Source organism: Rattus rattus, chromosome 1 (assembly GCF_011064425.1).
Source record: "Rattus rattus isolate New Zealand chromosome 1, Rrattus_CSIRO_v1, whole genome shotgun sequence".
Lineage (NCBI taxonomy): Eukaryota > Metazoa > Chordata > Mammalia > Rodentia > Muridae > Rattus > Rattus rattus.
The window spans coordinates 51,451,571-51,468,688 of record NC_046154.1 but is presented as its reverse complement, the minus strand read 5'-3'; the positions used below and the strand labels follow the sequence as shown (position 1 = coordinate 51,468,688).

Genomic DNA, 17,118 nt, shown 5'->3' with positions numbered 1-17,118 from the left:
TGTGTACTGGAAACAAAGGGGCAGTAAAATACAGCGCTGAGGATGAATTTTGAGCACACTATTAATTTCTAAGTGTTAACTGCTTCCGTTTTGTTTTCTTGAAAGAGATCTTGAAGAGAGAAGAAAACTTGAGTCGTGTGTCTAGATAACTTTGAAAGGCACAAGGCAACAACGAGGGGGAGCCACCTAACTCTGCAACATATATTTAGAAACGGGACAGATTGGTAAACTATTTTGAAAAAGAATGCCAGGCCAGGTGGTCCAAGCCTTTAATCCCAGCACTTTCAAACCAGTTCCATGTCAGCCTGGGCTATACAGGGGAAAAGAACCTAGATCTAAATATACACAAATAGACACTCATACATTAAACAAACAAACCAGCAGAAACTAGCCAGGAACCTCGTGAAGATTGAAGAATGAGTGGCTTCCCATTAGCTAACTGAAGCATTTCAAAACTCAGTTAAGTGGTCATTTAGATCAAGGCTGGTGATGGACTAGTTAACAACTAAAGCATCAACTGACTGTTGTCAGCTATTGGAAAGTGCTTTTATTTTTTTTTGGTGAAGCATGGCTAAAAGGCTGAGTACTACACTCAAGGGCAAATACGAGGTTCTCTCCCTAGAAATTTCAGAAAGTTCAGATGGCGAACGATTCGCCGAGCAGAGGATTTAAGAAAAGATGTGGCTGGTCTGGGAAGACCGCAAAGTGACTGAAATGTTCGAGAATGGGAAATATTTCAGTGGACATTTAAGGAGCCACTTGCAAGTTCAATGCCACATAAGTCCACATATCTTTGGTCTTTTCTCCTGGCTTAGCAGCAAGTAGTAAGCAGTTAAGAGTCTTAAGGCAAGCTGGCAGAAGGAGATGAAAAAAAAAATCCTCTGCAGGCGTACATATTAAAATTAGCTTTGGTTGCTCAGAGACCAAGGAGCCAAAACACACCGAGAAAGCTTGGGAGCTGAAAGACTCAAGTGAAAGAATACAAGCAAAAGCGCTTGGAAGAAACAGAAGGCAGGGTGGCTTTCGACAAACCCCGGGGGATTTACACAGACCGAACTAAGCCAAAGGATCCGAAGATGCTGGGGGCTCCGCGGGATCGAATGCGTTGGGAACCCCTTTCCAAACCGAAGGGCTGTCTCCAGAATCTAGAGGAATGGGCCACGGATCGAGTGCGGAACTTACGCGGTGAAGTTGGTCTGCTTACGGGTGCTCGTCGGAGAGCTGTGCATGGTGGCGACTCTTAGATTAGGGCTTGGGAGCCCCTTCCCCAGCGGTTCTGCGGTGCCCGGACTCCAACTGCCCCCTCAGCAGCTCAGGAATGTTTGCCGGGCGTCATGGCGACCGCAGAGCCTGGCTCAAGAAGCGGCCGCGCGGTTGGCTGGCCGCTCGAGGTTGGGGAGGAGGGCGGAGGCGGAGGGGAGGGTAGAGGGTTGGTGGAGCTGGAGGAAGCTCGGGCGACGATTCGGAGGAGGCGGGCGGCCCAGGCCCCTCCCAGGCTGCGAGTCTCCGGGCTGCAGGCGGATGGATGGGGCGTCTCCAGGCGGCGGCGGCAGCAGCGGAGGCGGCGGTAGCGGCGGCGGCTGTAAGTGCAGCCTCCACAAACCATCTTACCCATCCTTCGATCGGGAACCAGGGCCCCAGAAGCGCTCGCAGTCTCCTTTCCCCACTTCCCCTCCCCCACGGCAGAGCGCCGCCCGGAAGACTCTTAACTTCCGGGGCGGGGCTGCCCGAGTGTCCGGGGAGGGCTGGCGGCTCGGAGGCGCTGCCATTTGGCGCGCACGCGCAGCTTTCGCCCCGCCCCTGCTCGGTCTTTCGGCCTTTGCGGTGGCGGCGGCGGCGCGAGTCTTCGCTGCTTCCGCGGCGCGCCGGGACTACGCTGCGGAGTGAGTTTGTGGGGCGGGCAGGCCAGCTCCCGCCCTTTTCGGTCGGCCCTCGCTCCACGGCAGGGGTGTGGCTTCCTGGCCACTCCCCCGTGGCTCCACCTCTGTGCCCCTGATTTCCCTAGCTGTCCAGCCAGTTGAGGTTGGCTCTCTTGGCATCCCCTGAGGTGATAGGCTCAACCTGGGTCAACCTGCCGTTGTCGGAGGAAGGTAGAGGGGCGAGAGAATCAGAGACGGCATTGCAGGGAATCAGGCGCTCTCTGTGCCTGTCCCCCCACGAGTGGCCTTATTCTTTTAGCTTGTAATGTAGATGCTTGCTGGCCTGGTGCCCATCTCTGGTCCTTGCATGTTGTGTGACCTTGGGCAAGTCACTCCCCCCACTCCATGGGAGGGCTTCAGTTTTTTCTATCAAACCAATTTTTGTAATTTTGCAAAGACTTTAGGCAAATTTAAGACCAGCTAGGTTTCTAAGGCCGAGATGACCCGGAATTGACTAGACTTTTCTCAAATCATGGGTGAAATACAGAAATGTAATTATTGGGGTCTTTGTAATCTTTAGCATTGCTTATAAATTGCAGGACTCAATTTTTGTTTCTTTTTTGCTGAAATTGCCACTGGGCGGTTGAACTGGTTTTCAGACCTATCTTTTGAAAATGTGAGAATGAGTGAGCCTGAGGTAACTGTTTCTGTCTCGTAGCTACTGAGGCTTTCTTTCCTTTAATCCAGATGGTGTGGTGGCTCGATTCTCCCAGTGCCTGGCTGAGTTTCGGACGTGGTTAAGAACCAACTGGTTGAGGTTCAATGCAGACAAGACGGATGTGATGCTGGTAGGCAAGGGCACAATTGGAGATGAAGGGAGGGCAAGAGCAAACTCCCTCATGTAATAAAAACATGATTGTTGTCTGTCCTAGTGTGGTACGAGTGCTAATGGCCAACCCTTTCAAGACTTAGGGTAAAAGTAACATCAGCAACGCTTAAGATTTATAACAAGTTTGCAGATATTGATAAAATGAGACCACTGAATGAAGTTGTATGAAAAAATGATGAAAGAAACCCAAACTGTGCTTCGAAGACCCAAGTTTCTCTGTGTTTTAGGATGGCATTAATAAAAGAACTAACAAAAAGATCATTTCTATTGCATAGTTATGGAGCCTCCAAATTTAATGTGCTGCTGTGCTTTGCAGCCTGTAGTCTGCCCAGTAAAGTCAAGATAAATTCAGATGTCATTGAAGAAGAATACAATTCTGTGTATTTTGTCTTCACAAATACAGCATAGGCTCTATTTCTACAGAACAGTTTTAGGACGTAGTTCAGAAAATAGTTTCCAAAGAGGACTCGTGGACTTGGAAATGTTACATATATTTCTCGATGTACTTTAAGAGATACACTTTGAGTTGCATAAACAGATATGCCTATATAGCACAGATATATTAACTAGTTTTTTGAATCAGGTGTTGGTGCTGAATAAAAGGCTGTACATCTTAGGCAAATGTCAGTTGTCAAGGTAGCTTTTGTTGATCCAAGTACTAATTGAAGTCTAATGATCCTCAGTATATTTGTTAGCAACTAGATATCTCTGGAGAGTGTGTTTATGAAGTGTATGCATATGTGGGCATCATGCATGCCCACGCATACATACACAGTCATACATATGTCCCTTATAGCTTCTATAAGTTGTTTAATAGCTTTTAGAGTATTGGAGCTTGAACCCAGGGCCTCATATGCTAGGCAAGTATTTTACCACTGAGTTATACACCAAGCCCTCATTTTATGTTTGCATTGAGAATTCAGTAATTGCCATAAAAAATACATTACTGGAGAGAATAGTTGTGAATAGATTAATGTAAAAATTAATACTAATTTTCCTCAAAACAAGGAGACTTCTTAGGTTTATTTAGGCCTAATCTTTCTTTTTTACTTTGTCTTTAGAAACCAAAACCTTGCATAAAAGTTGGAATTTGCTACATTTTTTTTTTTAGTTTAACTTAAACATTTTAATATAGAACTCCAATAGAAGTAATGTGGATTGGATGTCACACTAATAAGTTCTAATGATTTCGATCAGGTTATTCGTGAATTTTTCCTATGCATTTTACTCTGCCATGTCCTGCTTTCAGACACATGCCTTTTTGTTTGTTTTGTTTTGTTTTCTTTTTTGTTAGCCTAAGTATAAATTTTGAGTGTTTATGAGTACAAAGAGAGTGCCTCATGGATTTATGCGGAGTGCTGAAGACCTAGGAATGGTGGGTGAAAGCTAACTTTTAGCCTTTAAGGCAGGGAGGAATGAGTCAAGCATTTGGACTGTTTTTGAAAAGAGTAGATAGCCTGTTCAAGAGGTATAGTGAGTCTCTGGAAGTCTGTAAACACAGGCAGAAAAGCTTGTCAGCAGAATTTACTGACAGATCTTAGCAGACTGAGGATGGCAGACCCTACTTAACAAAGATAGGGCAGTGAATTGTTACCCATACCAAAAGGGCGAGGAAGGGTTTCCAGAAGGACATAGCTTCTCTAAAAGTGGCTTCTTAGACTCTGAACAATGGGATTGTGGAGAGAATGAAATGCAAGTATACTGAGCTCAATAATAATGTATTATGTATGACCTACAGGATTAGAGCTATTTCTCCTCATCTCTAGAATGTCTAGGAAACACCGCAGTACACTTTATTTTTCTAAGAGGGAATACGTAGAGGGAATTTTCCCCTACAAAGGATAATGCCATATAAAGGTAATAATATTGATTGGAAATAATCAACTTAAAGGCATTTAACAGTAAGTACCCATTCAGAATGTTACAGCCTTGATTTTTTGACTTTGAGGGCTCAGTCAGTAAGTAGCTTAAGGAATCTTGAGTCTACTCCTTATCACAGTTGAAATTTTTGTCGATGTTTTAACTGAAGAATCAAAGACCCAATGGACTAAAGCAAGTTGTACTTTAGTGTTAAAATATAACAATACTCCAGTTTTCCCTTTAGTGGCCAGCGAAAATCCACATATATTAACTTTTCATATTTTAGTGGAAAGTCCTCTTTTATCCCCATGGTATGGCTACTTCTGAGCCCTTTATTATTTTCACCCGTGCCCACTCCATGCCCCCACACAGTCACTGATTTTTTTGTCTTCATTTTTTTTTTCATCCAGTGAGAACTATTTGGTTAAGAACTGACATTTTAAAAGTCCAAGGTAGTGCCTCAATTTAATAAAACTGTATCTGTGCTAAAATATTTATTTCCCTCCAGGAATTTGTGGGGGGAGAAAGCTTATATAATAATCTTTAAAATAAAGTGAAAATACTATACAGTGCAGTTAATGGTAAGAATTGTTTGTAGATTTGGGAACCTTAAAGTTTTCCTTTCTCTTCTTTCCCTTGCTTTTCTTTCAGTAGAAAATGTGCATCAGATGTTTATGTTTAATTGGTTTACAGACTGTCTCTGGATTCTTTTCCTGTCAAATTACAAGGTAATGTCCTTTCACTTAGCAGCTACTTCATATACCTGTACATGCAGTTTATTCATGCACAAATTGTTATTGGGCTTAAGACTGTCAGGTTCATGTCCAGTGTTTAGAAATGGGAAAAGGCTTGATGGAATCTAGAATTTTAAGGAAATAGAAATAATTTCAGAAATCAGCATTCTCCCATATTGCATTATAAGTATGATGTTGTGTGTACACATTTGTGCAATGTATTTTTAACCATGGTACATTCCTTAGACGTAATGAGTATCACTTAACTGATTGATTTTTGGTAGTCATTTTTTGAAACTGCATTAAGAAGCCTTAATTATGTCGGAAAAAAACGCTGGCCCTAAAAAACAAACAAAAAAAAAAACCTTTAAACTTACGGCCCATTTTAATATCTGCCTTAATTATCTACTTTAGGAAATTGGATAAATCATCGTCCCTGGCCATTATCAGTGTGGACCTCAAGGCCATTTAGCAGTACAGTAAAACAAACTTTCTACTGTCTCCATGCAGTCATGTAGGCTTAGCCATCGAAGAGCATTACTTTACATTTGAAACTTTTGTGTAGTTGTGCAAAATTCATCCGTTTGCAGAGCTGTGTTGCTACTGGCATCACAAAAAGTGAGGAAAACGTAATGTTCTCTGCTCTTCATCTTTGCGCTATTGCCGATTTGTGGGAATTGGAGTTTTCTTGCTGGGAATCACTAAGGGAAGTATTTGTCAGAGCACGCTTCGTGCTTCGTGTTGCTGTCGCGTCCGAGCAACCTCTCTTTTCTGATAAAAGCACTTCAGAAGTGACCGACCGGTAGAATAGGAGGTATTCTTCTCCGGCGTCGTGAGTACCCGTCGTGAGTACCCGGAGGGGACCTTTCCGGACCTCGCGCGCGGACTGCCCCGGGCCCGCCCCTCGCGCGCTCCCCGGGGACGGCGGCCGCGGGACCGCGCGCTCCCTGCTCTGCGCGCGCCCGCCGGACTCTTCCCCTCCCGTCCCGCGCCGCGAGGGGGCGGAGCGGGGTGTGGTGGCGCGCTCGGGCGGCTCCTGCGCGTTCCCGCCGAAGCGGCGGCGGAGACAGCAGCGGGAGCCCCGCGGCCCAGGCGCACATCCGGGTTCTGGCCACGACCCGCCGCGGCGATGTGACCCGGTGGCGCGGCCAACATGGCGGAGGTAAGAACGAGCGCCCCTCCCCGGCGGGGCCTTGGTGGAGGGCTGCGGGCAGGAGGTGAGGGCCTGCCGGGGCCGGGCCTGCGGCGCCGCTGCCCACCTGTTGTCCGGCGGGGCGGCTGGGCTGGGCTCCTTGAAACTTAGTTGGGCGCAGAGGCTCTGTCGGACTTGAGCCCAGTTGGGAGGCGGCTGCTGAGTGAGGAGCAGGCGAGGGCGCCCGTCCGGAAGCCGCCCTTGGCGCAACTTCGCCGGCCGGCCCGCGCGGCCCGCGGACTCCTCTCCCTGCTCCCGCGAACTTTCTTCCCTCGCGAGCCCAGACGTCGCTGCTCCCGCCAGCCCGCGTCACCCCAGCCCGCGACTGCTGACCTGCAGTCTAAGTGGGGGGGCGGGGGGGAGAGCAGGCTGACACACCTTTGATTAATTTAGTAATTTTCCCGATAGTGGATAGATGAGCAGGAGAAATTAGCCCAGTAAGCCCTATCCAGCTTCAAGCTTGGGACTCGGTCCCCTGTCAGAACCTCCAAGTTTCTTTTCCACGCTATAGCTCCTGAAAAAACTAAAAACTTCCAAGTCAAAGGTGCCTGTTATTTATTTACCTTTTATTTTACTTTTCTTAGAGAAAACTTTTCTTGTTTCTCTTGTCCCTCTGCTGTAGAATAGAACCCAAGGCTCTTGTGCAAGGCAGATAAGCAAGCGCTCTACCTCCGAGCCACATCCCTCCCCAGTCTTAGCTTCATTTCCTAGTAAACAAGTTCCCTTGGTTAGTGTTCTCAGATTGGTAGGCGAGCTGCTTTAGGTGTAATTAGATCTTAGAATGTGCTGTAGGAAATTTTAATATTGTGTCTGGTTTTAAGTCATCAGTTCTGTGGTTTGTTCAATTTTTAATCAGTGAATTTTGTTACTATTTATTCCCCCCGAGTTTCATATTGTTATACTTGGACTTTTTTTGGATCTCTCTTGAGGCAAGTCGTGTAAATACTTAATTAATAAAGCAGTAAGATTGCTAAACATCTTCATGGTTTTCTGTCAAGAGCGCCCAAAAATAGATTGAGGAAGTATTTGATTTTATTTACCACTTAGCTCTCAGTTTTCTACTCCTTCATTTGCTAAATGAAGTAGATAGTGGCTACTCTTGTTTATGCATAATATCCTTAAGCCTTGGAGTACAGAAACATAAGATGATGCCTTTTCTGTACCAGTCAAGCTTCCTGGAGTAGTTTTTAGGGTGTTAACTTGTGCTTCTGTTATAGAATGACCTTTATATTTATGTCTTTTTTTTTTTTTTTTTTTTTTTTTTTTTTTTTTGCTACGAAGGGAAGAAGAGTTTTTGGTTGTAGGACTTGCTTGCTGCCAATATTGAGAAGACTTAATGTTGCTTAGAGCTAAATGCATTAGGTGTGTTTTCAGTTAAAGAATGGCAAGACATGAGCAGTGAATGCACTACTTTTACTTCACTTAAATGTGCCTGGGTGTGATCCATCAGCCCTCCCTGGGCTTTGATGTTTGTGAGATCTGACTCCTGTACTCCAAGAGGAAGTAGAGTGTATAGCTAGATTTTTCAGGCATTTTATCAGCTAACCTTCCCTGACTCGAGTTTGCTGGAAATCCACTGCATAGATGCAGTAGTTGTTACGCTGCTGTGCTGTGGCCTCAAAAGAAATGTCACCAAAAAACTGAGTGCAGCGTGCACTTTTTTGTTTTATTAATGAAAGGGGACTGCAATACTGTGATGATTGAAGGAGTGTGCCGACACTGTCCACTTCTTGTACAAGTTGCTCTTCCATAGAGAGAATAATTAAGATTTGCAGGAACACCTGATGGGTCAATTTTAGGACTTGACTTTTGGTTTCATTGCATTGTTTAATGACCTGTTATATATTTTATATTCTTAAGTTGTTCATAGATTGCTCTTTGCTTTGGCTGTGTAGGATAGAACCCAAGGGTCTCATAATCTTAAAGGAGTGAAGGAACTTCATGTGTCAACGAAAATATACCAAAATAGATGAAAAGTAAATTTATAATTTTCCTTGTCTCAGTTTTTTAATAATTGAGGGGTTTTTGGGTTTTTCTTGTTTGTTTTTTTTAGATAAGTAATTTTGAAAAAAAATGGTGGAGAGATGATTGGTTAAAAACGTCTTAGCTCTGTATAACCTGTTCATGGAGTTATTCTTTATGATGTATGCAGTTCACGTTTTGCATTCTGAACTGTTGTGCTTTTGATTAGGATAAGCTGGGGCCGTGTCCATTTATTTGGTAAATGTAGGGAGACCTGAGGCTTACTAAAGAAGAACGGCTTCAGACCAAAGCTTAGGTATTCTGCTCACATTATGTTGTTCTACTCCACTTCAGAGAATGATCTTGATCCTATTTTTTCTAAAAAAAAAAAAAAAAAAAAAAAATACTTGATCTGTGAACTATAACTGGCATTAATTATGATTGGAATAGATAGCAGTTCTTTTTTATACGGATCTGGTCATCTTTGTGAACTTACAGGAAGTCTATATTTAGTGGTTCTTCAATTGTCTAACATTAAATGAATTTGTTGTGCACAGAAGAATTAGTACATGTTCCCCTTCTGTAGTTCTTTTTGGTAATATTTCTCAGTGCTTATTATCTCTTAAGGTTACTTAATCTAAGGTTATTGAAGGAGGCTCTCCTAGTTATACTAAAAGGGAGGAAATTACAGAGTAGTTACAGTTTTACAAAGTCAGTGAGAAGGAAAAAAAATATAAGGGGAAGAAATGGTTGATCCTTAGGGCTTTTTAAAGAGTGTGGTGCAGGGACCTTTGGGAACAAGAATTTTGTCATTTAAATTTCATAGTATGTAAACATACATGGATTATAAAAGAAAAAAAAAGCCACAGTACATTTTAAGATCATTTTTTCACCTGAACCTCACGTCTCTAAAAAAATATTTAAATGGACTTTCTTAATGTATTAATTTAAATATTTTCAACAACAATAAAACAAGACCTATATTCCTTGCTTAGCATTATTTGAGTTTACTTGGATTTTGGTTTGTATGTTTTTAAGGAATTGAATTGTGTTCTGTTTCTCTTCAGGGTTTCCCCTCTTTCATAGCAGTGAATTAAAATCGTAAGCAATTGTCTATATTGGTGATTTTCCATTTTCTTTGCTTATTATTTGTTCCTCAAAGCTGTCCACAATAGGAACTCCAGTGATGCCTGATAGTTTTGAAATATTTAATTTGGTGGGACTAAGAACCAACATAACATAACTTAATAACCTAGGTGAAAGAAATAAAAGAAGTAAGTTAATTTAAAGTAATGTTGGTGAAACTAATCAATTTCCCATATAATTTAGATGCAAACACTGCCAATGAAGCATAAGTATGTCTTTATGGAAATAAGCAGCTATATAAAAATTTCTTGCTTGATGTTTCAGATTAAGCATGGTATGGTGTCAAAAGATTAACAGGTGGCTGGTGGCTTCAGAATTCATTGTGACTTAACCGTTGCTTGGGCTTTTCTGTATAACTTTTTTAGTGAGTGAGTGTGTGTGTGGTGAGGTAGGGAGAGACCGTGCAATAGCTTCATGCCAGCTGGCATTGCCTTTTTCCTGCAGTCATAAATGTAAAAACGCAGGTCAGAAAACAATATTAAACTTAGCCTACCCTTTGGCCACATTTTGAGTAGTGCATAATGAAAGTGAACCTAGGTTTTAAAGGAACTTAAAGAAATGTAAAGCTTTTCACCATAGAGAAAATGAAACTGATCAGTGTTTATGCACTTGTCCTCTGTAACAGTCTGTAACAATGAGGTCCCAAACCCAGACTTCTGGGTTCCTGGTACTTATCTTCCATAATGCCATTCTTCGGAATGATTCTTCGGAAATCACCTTCAAGTGCCTCCAGCAGAATGGCATTCCTGAGAGGAAAGACAAGTTTAAGTGACATGGAGGAGAGCAGAATGGAAAGTGTGGGACACTGGTGTGCATCTTGGTGCCCTCACTCCCTCTTTGCTTGGTTCCTCCATTCTTTATGTATCTGATTTATCAAAAACCTTCCTAGGAAAGAGATGGCAACACTTAAAGAAATGGTGATAAAATCGTTTTGAGGGGCAAAGTCACTAAGATTTTTTTTTTTGCATTGAAAATATAGTGAATCTTTGAACATGATTTTTGTAAAAATAATACTAATATTCTATCTAGTCTCTTCTAGGTTTGGTTTTTGACTCACAAATTAGAGTTTTCTGTTTTAGTGAATTGCACAAAAGAACTGAACATGGTTGAAGCCCTGAGGTTAAAACGGCGACCTTATCAGCATCATACGGGTGTGGAGTGGGGAGGCATATTGGAGCAGTTTAGTAGAGTTCCTGCTCTCTTTTCAGCCTGTTGTTATCTTTGATGTCCTCCGCCTAGTGTTAATGCTTTCTAGTTTACTTAAACATGTATGGACCAAAAAGACTAACTTTTTAAAATTATAATTGATAAATAGTTAAAAGTACCAGTTTTTAAAAAGATTTTAAAAGACATAGAATTCCACAAGACAGTCCTTATTTTCTTTTTAAAAAAGAATGAGTAATGCATGAAAACAATTAAAAATTAAGCAATATCTGCTTCCTGACTCATTCCCTGGATGTAGCTGTTACTACTGATTTTATTAAACTCCCAGTATATATTTTAGTATTTTCTCCATTCTTTTATCCCAAACACAATAATTTGTCTTGTCATTTTATTACAAACTCATGGTGTTCTGTTACTTGGAAGAGCTGTGTATCATTTCTAAACTATGTAAATAATGAATTTAAAAATTTTACCCAACTCTTTGCTTTGAACAAGCTAGGGTAATAAGTCATACACATACATACACACACACACAAGCATACGTGCACACAAATACCTTGATATATGCCTATAGGCATAATGGTAGGCTATGTTGAAGTTGGTAAAGGATACCCTGATTACAATCATTCGTATTTTTTACAGTAATAACATTTGAGTTTACTTTAAGGACCTTTTAATCCTCTAGTTCTTTTTTATGTTCATAAAAACATTTTTTAAATATTGAAAGGGAAGTGATCTAGCCTGTCTTGGTGAAGATGGTTAAATAAGGATACTAGTTCCTAAAGAAGCATAACTGTTGAGCAAGATAAATACCAATTTGTTTTTATATTTTAAACCTGCTTTGAGCTGGTAAAACGATTTAGAAATAGAAAGTAACAAGGAAAGAAAAGAGAGCAGAGAGGTTTGTCCTTGTCTTAGAGGTGTGATGTATAGAGGGACCTTGAGAGATGAGCCTTGGAGCATAGTCTTTTCAGTGCATGACCCAAGCTTACTATTGTATGAAATGAGTGGACAGAGGAGGTGCTGATGCCACATTTATGAATGAAGTAAGATAATTCCATTTGAGAATGGGTAGCACTATGAGTGTAAATTCTGCTGTTCTCTTCATTTATAAAAATGTTCTTATTCTTATTCTTGAAACCAATGTATTGTGATATTAAACTCAAGTTCATTTCAAAAGGTTCATTTTTGTCAATTGAGTAAAAGTATTGTTCACAATAAGAGCTTTTAAAATGCTTGTTTTCAGCAGGTAATGATTTAATTGGATGCAGTTAACTTACAATAAACTAATCTCACCCTTCTCTTAAACTGATAAAATTTTATTTGCAACATAAAGTAATAAAATGTATAGACACTTAGCATGTCCTGACCCTTTCCAGTTTGTGAATACTACCCTTCTAGCAAGCCCAGTATGTCTGACAGAATATTAGTTCTCTTTGAACATTAAGAGCTGTGTTCTTAATTAAGAACATTAAGTGGAGTTCCCTGTACTCAACAATGGTGCCAGTTCTCTAAACATAGGTAGGCCCCTTAGGAATAGAAAGTATTTGCAGCCTTTTCAAAACGTCAAGCTAGCAACTATTTGCTGATAATGTTCATCAGTATGGTATTATTACTGTTGGTGAGAGGTTTCTTACAAACTGAAATATGCAGCCTCCATATTCAGTGCCCCATTATTGATAATAGCTAATTCCATTAAACCTTTCCCTGTCCAGTAGTACTACTGTTAGGAAACCCCTCTCCAAGCCCCTCTCCCCCACCAAAGACAGGTCTCACTGTATATTTTTGGCTGGCCTGGAAGTCTGTAGACCAGACTGGTCTCAGACTCACCAAGCTCTGCCCCTCTGCCTCCTGAGGCTAGGACTAAAGCTATGCTACCACGCTTGATTTCAGAAAGATTTTTTTTTTTTAAATCAGAAAAATGTAAAACATTATTGGAATGTTTTTTTAAAAAATAATGTTCTGGTGGGTTTCTCTTTGAATCCTAATCCATAAGAACTTGTGGTGGTTGTTTGTTTCAGACAGTTACTTAAAAATGGAGATGAGTGTGATGAGACTTTTATTTGATACTGATCAACTTGGCGCCGCATGAAGTCACTAAGCCAATAGTGGTGTAATGGTCCAAAGGTTGGGATTTATAGCTGGGATGAAGATTTTAAGATGTTTATTTGCTGGGTAATTTGTGTGGTGCATACACCCATTTTATGTCAGGATTGTGTAGCTCTGCCCTTTTATGGTTATAGTATTCTTTCTGCTAGCATCCTGCTCTCCAGCTTCCCATCAGAGAGACCAAATTAAGTTCTATTGACTGTTCTGGCATGGTATTAAATCATGATGGTGTGGTATAGGAAGTGCATGATACTGCCTCAGAGTTAGGGGTTGTTGATGAAGTTAGGAAAACCATGCCGAAGCGATGAATTATTCTTTTACAGAAGTTTAGAGGTAAAATTGGACCTGTGCAAAGTGTGCCTCAAAAGAAGCCAACGTAGATCACTACTGGAATCTGGAATGCTGCACTTAGGACAGAACATGACGTAGGCAGCTTTCAAAATGGGACTAAAATACCTCACACAGATCTGTCTAATCCCTGGCTCTTGAAAACTGAACATTTTCTCCATTTGTTTATTGCTTTGCCTCTTGGCCCTGTTGTGTTTAGTAGAAGAAATAACTCTTAAAATGCTCATGGTTTCTGCCTTCTCACAACATCCATACGTAGCTCTGGGTGAATTGGCATCTAAGTTCTCCCAAGTTACTGGATTTGTCTAGAAGGAATTCATGTTTGAAGATGATTTGTTTATAATTGTAAGTTAGCTAAATTGAGATAAAATAACCACACTGTCTAGCAGCAGTTAGTTAAAGTAGTTGCTACCAATTTTATCTTCATGTTTTTCTATTTATGGTTCTGTTACTGAGTGAGCAGCACAGTGATTGTGTGGTTAGTGCTGTACACCTGTAAGCTCTGCATTTGGAATGCTGAGATTGATGCCAGCCTGGACTTCAGAAAGATTTTACCTCACTAGAGGCGGAGGGGAACCTAGTTGTTGGTAGAACACTTGCCTGGCATGTACACGTCTGAAGCTCTGGGTTCATTCCCTAGTACCATGGTGGTAAGGGAGTGGGATTTTCTCCCTCTTCCTTTCCAATTGTTTTTTAAGCTTTAGAGACCGTTTGCTAGCAAACTCGTGTATAGTTATTTCAGTATAAATAGGAGAACAGCTATTTTAAAGATTTTAAGATCTAAAATCATACCTGTTAATTCACCTATATTTTGAGGACTATATTTGCTTTTAAAATGTAAATTAATTCTATATTACTGTTTTTGCTTCTAAATCAAGTTTCAAATGTTTCAGGTTTTTCTTTCAGGTTTAAGCATAATGGAAGGGAAAGAATATGAAAAATTAGACATTAAAACTTACTGTAGTTTCTGGTGTCATTAGTCAGGTAGTTCTTACAGTGTTTATGAAGGTATGCTACACAAAAATGCTAATTTGTTTTCTTTTCCCTTCAGCCATCTGTTGAGTCTTCAAGTCCAGGTAAGTATTTTTTATGTGTTTTTATAATCCTGTTTGACTAACATTTGTCCTCTTAACGTAAAGTCTAGAGGAGCTAGACTGCTATCTGACTTGCTTTTCTTCTGAATGCTGCTTTTTTTCTGGGGAAAAAGAAATGGATGAAATGTTTGCCTGCCCATGAAGGTACAGGTGAGGCTGCTGAGTCCATCTTCCTGCTTGGGCTCTCGTTCCCCTCTTTGTCCTTTCTCCTCCTCCCTCCCTTCCACTCTTCTCAATTGCCATATGTGTAAATTTCTTACAGTTTAAAATTGCTATTTAATTGAAAGTATATGAAATAATACTTTTGAAAAGGAGTTAGCTTAAAGACATTTTACTTGAGAAAAAACTGCTGACACGTTTACCAATGAGGGGCATAGTGAAAAAAGTAGGCCAGCCATTCAGCGCAGGAATGGTGTTGTAAACTTAAGGATTTGATTTTAGATTTGAGGATGGTAGATTGTATAACTCTTACCTGTTTGTCTAGTAGGATTTTTATATTCTCTCTTCAATACTGAACACATTGTTGTACTCCTCTGAAGGGAGCCCTCTGAGGAGTTTGTTTGAAAATATCTCACATATTAAATATTTAGCAAAAGTGTAACATCATGTTGCTGAATTTTGAATATTAAAGCAATCGACATTTGTATTGTAATTTTTAGAAAGTTTTTTATGCACTTCACATGAATAGTCCTTTTAATAAACCTGGGTGCTTTCTATAGACATAAATTGTTATGTTCCAGAGGTTGGATTCAATCTAAATATTCCGAGTGTTCACTTTACGTTTGCCTTTATCTTCATATCAGCTAAAAATTTCTTCCTTTGTCTGTATGCCCGAGTAAAGCGAACTGGTCTTTGTGACTTTTTTAACTTTGTGGTTTATAAATGAGTTCAGGATGGTAGGAGTTAGAAGTAATCTGAGGTCAGAAAAGTGTTATATCACTATGTTGGTTGTGGGATATGGAAATATTTCCACTGTTTTTTCTTTCAAAACCACAGAAATAAATTTTACTGGTTTCTAGTGTCTATTTATGTAATATTTAGATTCACTAGTCTTTAGATTTTTCTTTTCAAGGCATTCGTCTGTAAGTTTATAGATACCAGGACTTTAACAGGAGGGACATTTATTGCTGTGCACAGTTGCGAAGAGTTACTGAAGTTGGTAGCATTAAGGATAGAGGCCTTAAGGGAAAAGATGCTCAGCTGTCAAAGTTTGTCCTGCTTTTCATGGCATCTGTACCTGGAAGTCAGTGCTGGCAGTCATAGTTGCACAACTGTGCTAAATGACTTGTTTGTAGGCTGTCAGTGTCATTCAAAGTGCAGACACAGTACAAAATCCTTATATGTAAGAATTGTAGGAGGAGAGGGGTTTTTGTTTTTTAAGTGATTAAATAGGTAAGCATGATACACTGTAGCCTAAAGTTACCTCTATGCCTTTGAAAAGATGATACCTTTTAGTAGTCCAAAAGTAGATGATAAAGCAGTGATTTAACTCCATAGCAAAGTACTTGTAGGAAGCAAAAGATATCCTTATTAGTGAGCTCTCTCTCTGGAAACTGTCCCAGTAAAGGTTCTAGCATCTGGCAGACAATAAATAGGTGTTTAGTTGCTGCATACAAATAAGGTAGTAAGAACTCAAATCAAACAAACATCAAAATAGTTAAATTTACAAGCTTATATGTGCTATGTATCTGGGAAAGAAGTTGGAATAAAAAGAGAAGCTCATTTACACTTCAGCATTCAGTATAGTAAGGGAGTGAGGTTACGGGCCTTCAGGTAGAACTGTCATAAATGATGACAGACAAATGATAAAGACTTCAGGTAAGTAATGTGACATTCATGATTTGGTACTAAAGTTGTAATGATTTTTGGCAATATCCATATTCAATAAGAATCGTGTTGTGCTTAGGTTAATAATATCCAAAAGAGAGGGATAGAGATGTAATTTTGGTGTGTGGGTGGGTGTTTTGCCTATATAAATGCATGTACTGTGCACATGTCCTCACAGACTACATAAGAATCCTCTAGAATTTGAGTTAAGGTGGGCGTTAGAAACTGAATCCAGGTGCTCTGCAAAAGCACAAGTCACTAAGCCATCTCTCCAGCTCTAGTAATAGAGCTTTTTTGGTTTTTTTGGAAGAGTCTTCGGTCTGCAAGGGTGAATAAAAGTGTAGCTTGCTCTGTGAGAATACGTCATTGTTGTTTGCTAAATGTCAGAAGAAAGGTTTCAGGAAAGTGAAAAAAAAGATGATAAGACCAAAACTCCAAGTTAATGGTCCTTAAATTATGCTCTCATGCTAACTCTCTTATGTAGTAGTTCAACTGCTAGAATACCAATGAAATTAAGACAGTCTCTTGTGGGTTGGAGAGATGGCTCAGTGGTTAAGAGCCCTGACTGCTCTTCCAGAGGTCCTGAGTTCAAATCCTAGCAACCACGTGGTGGCTCACAACCATCTGTAATAAGATCTGATGCCCTCTTCTGGTGTGTCTGAAGACAGCTACACTGTACTTACATATAATAAATCTTTTTTTTTTTTTTTTTTAAAAAAAAAAAAAGAGTCTCTTGTAAGAAATTAAGACAGGATGCTTTTCTATAAGTCCTTCTGAAACTTGCATAATGACTAATAGCTCATCATTAAAATCTAGTATAAAATAAAATTGAATAGCATTCAAACACTTCTCAAAAAAGCATTTTGTCGGGTTGGGATTTGGCTCAGCGGTGCAGAGCGCTATTGCCTAGCAGCCAAGAAGGGCCCTGGGTTCG

The 17,118-nt window shown here is 40.4% G+C and overlaps 2 protein-coding genes across 11 annotated transcripts in view; one reads left to right on the top strand and one right to left on the bottom strand.

The window, feature by feature from the left end:
- Positions 1–1,288, bottom strand: part of Wdr78 (WD repeat domain 78) — a 75,539-nt gene extending 74,251 nt beyond the window's left edge. The window contains exon 1 of the mRNA XM_032901459.1: positions 1,183–1,288. Coding sequence (XP_032757350.1) covers positions 1,183–1,229 — 47 coding nt within the window. The 5' untranslated portion in view covers positions 1,230–1,288. The remainder of the gene's footprint in view (positions 1–1,182) is intronic.
- Mier1 (MIER1 transcriptional regulator) overlaps positions 1,204–17,118 on the top strand; it is a 52,339-nt gene continuing 36,424 nt past the window's right edge. For 2 of the 10 annotated variants that reach the window (XM_032901371.1, XM_032901397.1), the window contains exons 1-5: positions 1,204–1,582; positions 2,607–2,707; positions 5,263–5,336; positions 14,315–14,339; positions 14,471–14,507. In XM_032901371.1, the coding sequence (XP_032757262.1) occupies positions 1,228–1,582; positions 2,607–2,707; positions 5,263–5,336; positions 14,315–14,339; positions 14,471–14,507 (592 nt within the window). In that variant the 5' untranslated portion in view covers positions 1,204–1,227. Of the gene's footprint in view, positions 1,583–1,864; positions 1,884–2,606; positions 2,708–5,259; positions 5,337–6,369; positions 6,505–14,314; positions 14,340–14,470; positions 14,508–17,118 lie in introns of those variants that run through there. The other 8 variants (XM_032901379.1, XM_032901405.1, XM_032901448.1 and 5 more) reach the window with 8 other exon arrangements.